The sequence below is a fragment of the Athene cunicularia genome, assembly GCF_003259725.1.
Source record: "Athene cunicularia isolate RWA chromosome 8 unlocalized genomic scaffold, athCun1 chr8_part1, whole genome shotgun sequence".
Lineage (NCBI taxonomy): Eukaryota > Metazoa > Chordata > Aves > Strigiformes > Strigidae > Athene > Athene cunicularia.
Window position 1 is genome coordinate 7,008,137 of NW_020799109.1, and position 10,186 is coordinate 7,018,322.

General features: G+C 41.0%; 1 protein-coding gene across 1 annotated transcript in view; it reads left to right on the forward strand.

Annotated features, from left to right (window-relative positions):
• Positions 1-4,757, forward strand: part of TXNDC12 (thioredoxin domain containing 12) — an 8,517-nt gene extending 3,760 nt beyond the window's left edge. The window contains 5 exon segments of the mRNA XM_026853682.1: positions 1,690-1,742; positions 2,462-2,535; positions 3,079-3,148; positions 3,238-3,321; positions 3,756-4,757. Of these exon segments, the coding sequence (XP_026709483.1) occupies positions 1,690-1,742; positions 2,462-2,535; positions 3,079-3,148; positions 3,238-3,321; positions 3,756-3,835 (361 nt within the window). The 3' untranslated portion in view covers positions 3,836-4,757.
• Positions 4,758-10,186: the final 5,429 nt, after the last annotated feature.

The window sequence follows — 10,186 nt, forward strand, 5'->3', positions numbered from 1 at the left end:
GGGGGGGGGGGGGGGGGAGTGTTTCTTCATCATCAAGGAGAGGACGTTTTGATGCAGTACTTTACTAAGGAAACATCTGTTCTTGCTTCTTACTGCAAACAGAGTCATATGTAAAGATGATAACGTATTGGTTAGTTCTGAATGGCAGACTTCTGTTTGAACTACTCTAAATGTCAATGGTTTTCTCTCCACCCTTTCCTGGTTCTGAAGGCCATAACTGAATGCTGCTAAGTTGAGATTTCCTTTCATATCTATCTACAGCTAAAGAAAAACTCATACATCAGTTCTATTAGTAATTAGTTGCCACTACACGCAAAGGTGTTTGTAATTTCTGTGTGTGAAAATTTTACTTTTTAACCTCTAATACGGTAACAGGGTTTACAGTAGCAGAAAGCTTCCAGTTTGCTTTGCTTGGCATATCCTGAAATAAGTATCCATATTGTATGTTCTCTCTAGATTCCTTCTTCCCTTCACCTAGTTTTAGGCAGTTCTTACTGTTCCTGGAAGTGATATCGTTATTGCCAGCTTTCCTTGGATATTATAGCTTAAGAGGTTTATTGATAAGAGGGATGAGATTCCCAATTCGTTGCTCTTAGTCTTTCTTAGTTTATTCCACCTGTCAGAGTTCAACTGTTGGATGGTAGAAACAAAGTGTTAGTAAGGCCTTCCGCATGCAAAAAGTATGGAGGTAAGTGTACTACTTGGACGTGCTTAGTAGCAACAAAAGTCACCTGTAGTTGTATCACTTTTCTTGTTAGGTAAAACTGATGCAAAATAGGAGCAGTGAAGTGGTGGATTAATTGGATCACCAGCACTAACAACAGGAAATAAATAGAATCTCTAGTGTCTTTAAGGCTTCTTTGTCAAAGCACATAATGCAGCCTGAATATATTATAAAGAAACTTAAAGAAATTGAACTTGGTAAGCTTGACTTTGTCAGAAGGTGAAATGCTAAAGGGATTTTTGAAGAACAGGGTTAAATAAAACATATCTCAGGGTGATGGAAACTTAACCTCCAGGTAGCATAGGTAGTAAAGGTCAAGTTAATTATTTGAGAAGAGAGGGAGAATGATAAAGCATCACTTTGGTCCTTTTGCATTGCAGGTTATTAAGCTGCAGTTCCATGCAGGCCCCCTCCTTCTCAGTCCTGGCACAGGTTTGTTTCAGCATACCAACATGTAGGAAACAAGCCTGGCAGCCAGAGCATTTGCTGGGTTACTGTGTGTGATTACTTCTCAGTGGAGGGTCTTGGTCACAGGAGGTGGCTGAAACATAACAGTAATGGGGAGAGGGATGGAGATATGACTCATCCGCTGGATTGCCTTAAGCAGCCATGAAAACCCATCCTGAGATCTCTCAAGCAGCTGGTGTCACTAACCTCTTCCAGTAAAGAAACACATGCATGACCATTTGTATATCTGAGCAGATCTAAACTAATAAGAGCAAATCTCCCAAAGAGAAAATCTCTTCTGCACAAGCAGTTATTGGCTGGCAGTTCTAATAAGATTGGGAAACTTTTTTCAAGACAGCCTTAGAACACAGCGGAATCTCTTTATATCTCTTTATTTTCTGTTACATTCAGCCTTTGTAGAAGTCTTGACTGTTAAAATGTACATGTAATAGCATTTGGTTTAGAGCCTCAACTGCAAGCTTTCTTTGACAATTTTCATTCATTCTTCTTTTTTTTAGTGGTTTGCCTCTTATGGTTATCATCCACAAGTCTTGGTGTGGAGCTTGCAAAGGTAAGTGTATTTAATACTAGAGCTTGCTGAAATTTTTCATGAACTTTTGTATACAAATCATGTATCCATGAGAAACATGAACTTTGCATTCAAAGAGTAGCTAATGGTATTTGTATTTCATTTAGAGCCATACAATAGCACACCGTTTTACCTGTTAGCACTGCCAAAAGCCAACCATGCCTAAATGCCAGCAAAATAACAGTGGTAATACTGCACTTCTATAGTGGCGGCAATTTCTTCTGCACTTGACTGTAAAATTGGAACAGAATGAATGATCTTCAAGAATTAAGTGTAAATTGCCTTACTTTCAGACTGTGATTCTTTGCAGGTGAGGCTTTGTCTCTTTCAGTATCACAAACAAACAAGCTGGGCATAATGGCTAAGCTTAAAGGTTGAGCTAGTTGGCTGGGAATAGTGGTTTACAGCAAGTTTTTTGCTTCTGTTCTGTTAGTTCAAATGTGACTCTGTATGTCTGTTGGCCAGGCTTCATCATGTGGCTGCTCAGCAAGAATTGCTTCAATTACCTGCTGTTCTGAGCCTGGCTTGAATGGTTTGATACATATATTCCATTTCCTCACTGCTTATTGAAAAGTGCTAGCTCTACAGAGGGAGGAGTGAAGTCGAGATTTTGATGATGACCTGAAAACTTGAAATCTTTTCCACGGTCTTTACACATTTCTCTTTTTTTTTTTTTTTTTTCCCTCCTCATCCTTAATTAGCTTTAAAGCCAAAGTTTGCTGAATCCAAGGAGATCTCTGAACTTGCCCATAATTTTGTTATGGTCAACCTTGAGGTAGGCTGCCCTCTGATTTGTATACATGTTACTGCCTAGTAGTTAAGCATTTGGAATCCTACTTAACTGGTTGCATCCTGTTTTGTGTACATCTTAAACCTGTACTGCTGAACAGGTATTCAGGATTGATTGATATAGCTGATCGTATTAAAAAGAGTTTTCTTCAGTCTGGTTATTTTAATTGTGTTTATAAATCTGACTCCCTGCCATTGTCTTTTTAACAATTTGTACCTTGTGTCATTCCGTTGCTGCAATAGAGGAATTTATATTCATTCTCCCATGACATATCAAACATTCCTACACCAAAGCAGAGCATTTAATGCAAATTGACAGAACAGAAAGAATTAATATTTTCACAACTGATAGTTGTTTAGTAAAAATAACTTTCCTTTGAAAGTGGAAGCTAGTGCAGTGTCTGTTCAAGATGTAAATTGCTCAGGGTAAATAGAACCTGAAGGCAATAACTTGTTTCTTTAAAATGAGTGCTGTGTTTTGTTAGATACCTTGCTAATATGTTCTTGCTCTTCTATCTTGCTTTGTTAGGATGATGAAGAGCCAAAGGATGAAGCCTTTAGTCCTGATGGAGGTTACATTCCCAGAATCCTTTTCATGGGTAGGGCATCCACAGCTCTTGTATCCACTCATAGGACTGTGTTCTTGCTGTTACCACCTAAATTTCCTGTTTGATTTCTTGTTTCATAGACCCCAGTGGAAAAGTCCACCCAGAAATCATAAATGGGAAGGGAAACCCCAGCTACAAGTATTTCTATACCAATGCTGATCAAGGTATGTGCAAAGTGCATTTTTAGAGATGAAACTCTGGGTATGTCCTAAGTGAAGGACACTCCTTCACTTTTAAGTGGAGAAAAATGACAATACTTTACAGCATAACTGGGAGCTGTTAGATAAAATGTGAGCAAGTGGTTTTCTTATGCCTTGAGGAACCATGTTCAGAATCATGATTCACCTTAATACCTACTGTAATGTCCACAGGACCTAAACTGGCTCTGCAGTTACGGCATGAAAAATCATGCAATTTACATGATCCAGATACAAATAGTTGGGAAAATGCCACAGGACTGTTTGGGGTTTTTTTCTACAGGTTAATTTGTAGATGTACATTCTGTAATGATTTTATTTTAAAACCCTTTCATTCCCAGGACACCTTGACGTTTTTATCTTGAGATTAATAGTTGCCATCTCTCTGTCTAATCTTTCAGTGGTCCAAGGGATGAAGGAGGCCCAGGAGAAGCTAACAGGTGACGCTTTCAAACAAAAACACCTGGGAGATGAACTATAATGACTACACCGAATGATGCTTTTTCATCACTTCAAAACTAGAAGGAAATGATTAAACAGACCAAGAATGTAGATGCACTGGAGGGACATAATTCTCCTGTCAATAATGTTAGGTTAAACCCTGTTTGGAGTTCACACACATACATCACAGTGTTATCTCCTCCTCTGCCTGGCAGTTTGTGCTGTAATGGTTCTTTGCAATTAGGTAGTGTGCAAACACATCAATTTTTGTGTTTGAGCAACCACTAATACTTGGTGTTAAAAGGGAGGTGTGTAGGGCAAAACATTGATTTGAGGACAGTGTGATTGGAATAAGTAGAAGTAGCCAACATTTTGACGCTTAATCAGGGTTGGATCCCTCTTTTCTCACTGGTGTTACGTGTTCCCATTGTTTTTACTGCGGGTTCCTATGAATGGGGCATGTTCCTGGGCCAGATGTTTTTTAGACCTCCCAAACCATGAATTCTGCCACTAAGCCAAGTAGAATAAATTTCATGAATGTCTAAGTAGCATGTGAAATTACTAGCTCTGCAAACATTTTTTGTGTAAAACTGTGTGTGATTCATCTTTATTTGCCTTTGGGCAGAAATCTAACTTCTTCCTCGTGCACTCACCTTTTGATTGTTTTATCAAGTGAGGGTGGGTTATGTTGAAGCTTTACGGGGATTCCCCTTTTATTCTTTGAATGTTTTTTGGCGAATGCCTTGCCATCACATTGTACTGTATTTTTGTACCAGGGTGAAAAATTAAACCTTTTTAAACATAAGCATGCAGACAATGTTTTGTGGTAAAGGGTGTGGCTTTCCATTCTTAAGGATGGGGTAATATATTTTTGTTTATGTTGCAGTGGGTTTAACTGTTGAATGTCACAGCTGAACGTGGTTTCCCCTTTTTATAATTAAAAGACAACAGTTGTTCTTCCATGTAATTACAATTCAGCCATTCTTATACTACCTGTACTGTTGAGGGCAGAGTAATACCTAGTGTTTATCTACTGGAACTGAAAAGAAAACTAGAGGGGAGAAAAAAATCACCAATCGATCTGCTGGTAGCACTTTTCCTAATGTAGGTCGGGCTGCTGTTGGCCGCCTTTGCCACAAGGGCGCATTGCTGGCTCACGATCACTTTGTTCTCCACCTGGACTCCCTCGTCCTCTGCAAGGCAGCTTTTCAGACTCTCAGCTCCCAGCCTCTATTGGTGCACAGGTTATTCCTCCCCAAGGGAAGGACATTGCATTTCCCTTTCCTGAACTTCTTGACAACCCTCTGCCCATTTCTCTGACCTGTTGAGGTCCTTCTGAACAGCAGCACAACCATCTGCTTATCAGCTGCTCTCCCCAGTTTTGTATCATCTGCCGGTTTGCTGTAGGTGGAATCTGTTCATCCAGGTTGCTAATGAAGATGTTAAAGTATCAACCCCAGGGATACGACACTAGTGACAAGCCCTGTTCGGCCCAGCAGTTCTGCCTGTTTTCCATCCACCTCACTGCCCATTTATTTAGGTTGTACTTTATCAGTTTGTCTGTAAGGATGCTATCAAAAATTGGAATAAACCAAAATGAACACCACCTACTGCTCTCCCCTCACACACCAAATTATTCATCTAAAGTTAAAAGTCCTGTCCAAAAGGCACTTGCTGTAACTTCCTAGAGCAAACAGAGAGAGAATTTTCTACGGTCAATTTTTGAAGAGCTATCTGAGGACATTACTTGGGGAATATCGTTGTATACAGTAAACCCAGCTTGTCTACTCAGTCCATTTTTACTATTCAGCAGTGGTATGAATTTTACTTTCCAGACCACTGCCTTTAAGGGGTTTTAGACACCAAAACTCAATTGGGCATTAAAAGACAAGGACTCAGTTGAAATAATGGGATTATTGCACATTACAATTACCTCGCTCAGCTACTAAAGGTTACTCTACAGGTTTTATCCTCTACTTCTCTTGCAAATTGTCCAATAAATTAATGATGAAATTGGACTCGGCAACTATTCTCAAGTTGTATCAGCCTTCAAAGTAAATAATTCAGTGTAAGTCCTGAAAAAGGATTTGCTTTTGCACAGTTGATTTTTTTTTTCCCCAGCTGTATCAGTTGACCTAATAAAAAATAGGTCCCATCTCATGCTCTTTATTTCATTAATAGCCTTAGATTGACACGTCTGTAAAAAATCATTGCTACTGTCTGTTTTACTTGCCACCAGAGGGAGGACTCTGCTTGTTCATCTGGAATATGATTTAACAAATAATAATTTAAAAAGCGATCTCTGATGCAGAATAACAGGGTGCACTGCTGTGATTTTCCAGGCACACTTTTGCAGCAGCTCTGCCTTTGTCTTATCTCTTTGATGAAATTATAGCCTGCGAGATGTATGTCATTTGTCCCTTTCTTTGCAAAATGCTCAGATGTCAGAAACTACATGGTGTCAAAGTAATTTTTAAAAAGTTCTCCATCTAGAGAGATCTCCCTTCAGTGACCGATGTGGGCAATGTACTTCATTTTACATTTCAGACCATCCTGATTCAAAATTACTCTCCTTCACCTCTTCTCTCATGCATGTCCTCTTCTTCAGCACTTTATGCCTTCCAGACTTGCTACTTCCAAAGGAAAAATATATTCCATAATAATCCTTTTTCCTTTTTTTATTCGACTGCCTCCTTTCTCTAATTCTTTCTACCTTCTGTATGTGCAGGCATGGCAGGCTGGTACAGCTTCCCCACCCTCCCTTCTACTTGCTCTTTTCTAGACCATGCTTTTGTCCTCTGTAGCAAAATGGAGCTTGGCACTTGCTAGGCTGCTTGGAATCTAGCTGGGGTCTCAGTGGAATACAACACACGTGCTGCCATGGCTTGATTACTAGGGGCACCTAATTAACAAGTGTAAAAGCTGCTTCACATCTCTGGGTTGCAGGGTAAACTTACTTTGCATCTTTACTTAAATAGTTTTCTCTTTCTACCTGTTAGATTTATACCTGGAAATTTTTAGTTGCTAACTCCTAATGCAGATTCTTTATCCCCTCCTGCTTTTTAATCTACATTAGGTGATACTGCTGGCTGGCATTTTCTGTGCAGAGGGATATATCTTGAACCTTCTATCCAACAGGTGCTTTATGTATGTTGGGTAACTTTATGGATATAAGCAACTCCGCAGGGTTTAGAGGAGCTGCTTACAGGTCAGTGTTTCTTGTAGTTGCGTTTGAAGTTAATTATACACTGCAGCAGCTCAACAGTGTACAGCAACCAAAGCCTCGGATTAGTTTGCCCCCATCAGCTTTGTTTCATGTGCTGCCCATCTGCATATGACTTGCAGAAAACCTGCATACTTACATAATTTTTTTAGATGCATCTTAGAAATCCCCTTGAATTCTCAGCTTCTACTCCTTTTATGGTGGTAAAAAAAATCAAAAGACACTTCAAAATTCTTAGTATAGACCCAGGGAACTGCCAGGCCAAATCAATCTCATGTAAACAAACATGCTGTCAGCTATTTCTCCCAGAAACAATCCACAGAGGAAAAAAAACCCAAAGTTAATTAAAGAGTGACTGGATTGCAGCTAGCCATCTGGCTGCCTGGGAGCAGAGGTTGCTTTGTGCACCTGGGGCTGAACAGGCTTTAAAGGAAGTGTCAGCTAGACACTTGGGAAACCTTTCCTTTGCCACGCTTAACAGCAGGGAACAATAATGCAACAACCAAGAATGCTGCCATGGCCAGAATGTGCCCTCTGTCCTCCTGGCATGTGGAGTTTAGGAGCCATCTACTTGACATGCACCTTCGTCCCCATGGCTGTTTGTTGCCATCGTACCTAGCCTGTATCAAACTGCTAGTGAGCTTCATTCATTGTCCTCAATAACAGGTTGTGTAATGAGTATCACTGAAGTGAGGTATTATTAAACCTGTATGAATACAAGGTCATATACCCTTGGAGGTGATGAAACTTTTTGTAACTTTGGCAAGAGGAGAGGCATTTGCATGTGCATTATGCTATTTATTTGCAGCTGACGCAGTATTATGCCTGATTGGGTTTGCCCAACTAGAAGAACCACTCCAGGGCTATTCCTTGACAACTGTGGCTGTAGGTGGATCAAAACTTGATACTGAGGATGGAGATTCAGAAAGCAGTAAAAGGAGAATTACACCGAGCAGAACTCTATCCAGAGAGTGGGATACAAAGGGGAACACTGCAAGTTCATGCTCATCTCAGAGAAAGCAAAGCCAAAAGATAAGGTTTATCTAAAAATGTGCACCCCACTTCCAGACAGCTGTGTAAATTGTCTTTGGGACTAACTGGACAGGGGAGCTTACTGCCTGGAGAGAACCAGGAAACAATCATGAAAGCCTGTCAAAATGGTAACAGTCTCTTTGTCTGAGAACTATTTGGCACATTCACTCATTCCCCCTTTCTTCCTCCAAGAAATAGGTGCTGACTTGTTAAGCAGTTTAGTCAAATAAACTCAAGTTTGCTTTTCCTTTCAAAGTTTGTCTAGCGTGAGGAGTGGCTGCACACAGTTCCCAGGCCTGCCATTGTCCGGGGAGCACCGCTCCTGCAAGAGGTGGTGATTCACTCCTGCAGCACCAGTCCGGTGCCACCATGTCAGCGTGCCCAGAGGAGGAGGAATCTCCACTGACAGCTGACAGCCAGCTCCTGTGGCCTGTCACACACAGGGGGGACAGGGTCCAAGATTTGAGTGATCCTCTCCAGGCTGTGAGAAACGTCATGGCACAATTTTGTAATAGCTAAATCTGCAGTAGGTTCCTTCAATTAGTGACCCAAAAAAATAAAAAGAGAGAAACCCCAAACTTCTCCATTCATAACTACGCTGGAAAGAAGGACTGGCTGGCCTGTGCTTACACATTCCAGATTCTGACTCAGAACAGCAAGAGAGGCTGTTACGCACCACCCCGTGCTGGCGTCAGCCCAGGACAGGGAAGAGTGGCCCATCAAGCAGCATCCAGGGACCAGGCAAGGCATGTTCCCCGTGTGGGATCACTGAGTAAGTGGGTGCTGTAAAAACAGTCAAGAGTTTTTTGAGTTGCTCCCATGTTCTGCTTTCCTCTGACCAACGCAAGTGTCTCCTCTTCCATTTCTTGTGTCCTTGCCATGATGTGGGGGATGAAGGGCAGAGAACTTCCTAGAGTTTTCCCCTTCTAGAAAAGGGCATGATCCCATTGCTGCCACTCCAAGACAGGGCAAGGGAGTGAAGGCTCACCGGAGCTGCAGGAGGAGCTGGGGCAGGGCTGAAGGGGCAGGACAGTCTGGACTGAATTTGGTTAAGGCCGTAGGTAACTGGTTGCTGGTTAGAGATCGTTTGTTGAAATATACTAATTTTGGGGCCATTTTGCATATGCACAGTATGGTGTAGGTAGACATGCTGCAGAAATACTAGTTGATAAGAGCTGCAGATGTTCTCCCCACTTTCAGAATGTGTTTCGGGACACAACATTAAATTTGTGCATTAAAGAAGCTGCTTTGGCAGCACAGTCAAATTTGGATGTCACTTTATTGTGCTGTTTCTAATATTACGAACAGTTTTCAAAATCACATTTGTAAGGATTTTGGTGCATTGGCTCTGTTAAAGAATATGAAATTCGTGCACATCTTGAGGACACAGCATGAGGCATACATGCTGTTTATTCCACACTGAGGTGAAGAAGCACCTGGGTGAGTGCTACCTACTCAGATAAAAGGGATTTTGTTTTCTCCTTGTGGTTGGCATGTTTTCACCTAGCTTGCCTGGACAACAGCTGGTAATGAGCTGAAACCACTGCTCTGTGTGCAAACTGTACTTCTTTGAGATGCAATTTTGTCTATGTATTCCCAATGCTTATTGTGAGCTTAGACGATGAGTCTCTTAGACTCAGGGTCATTAGTATTATTACTACTTACATCATCGCATATAGCAGACCATCATCCTTGATTTAAATGCTTTGGCACTGCTCTTGCTTTAGTAGTAAATAAATCAATAAATAAAATACTGGTTTTAGAAAAGAGAGAACTGAAAAGATTAAAATAGTTTCCTTAGATCAATTGCACTGTGTAACTTGAACAAGAAATGTTGGGACAGTAGTAGAGTATGCACGTTGTGCTTGATATATGTGCTTGCATGACTGCTGTGAGAGAGTGAGACAGATTCATATGTCAGAAAACAAGATAAAGCAAAATATCTGCTCTTCCCTTCCACCTCCGTGGGCTTGTGGGAGATCTCTCCTGTTCCAACATCTATAAATCTAAAATAATACAGATCCCTCTCACTGGAAGTTTTGTAAGCAACCCACAACTGTACAGTGTTAAGTCCTGAAGGGGAAGGAGAGCTAACAATATTCACTCCATAAATTATAGAAATGTGGCTAAACAAAA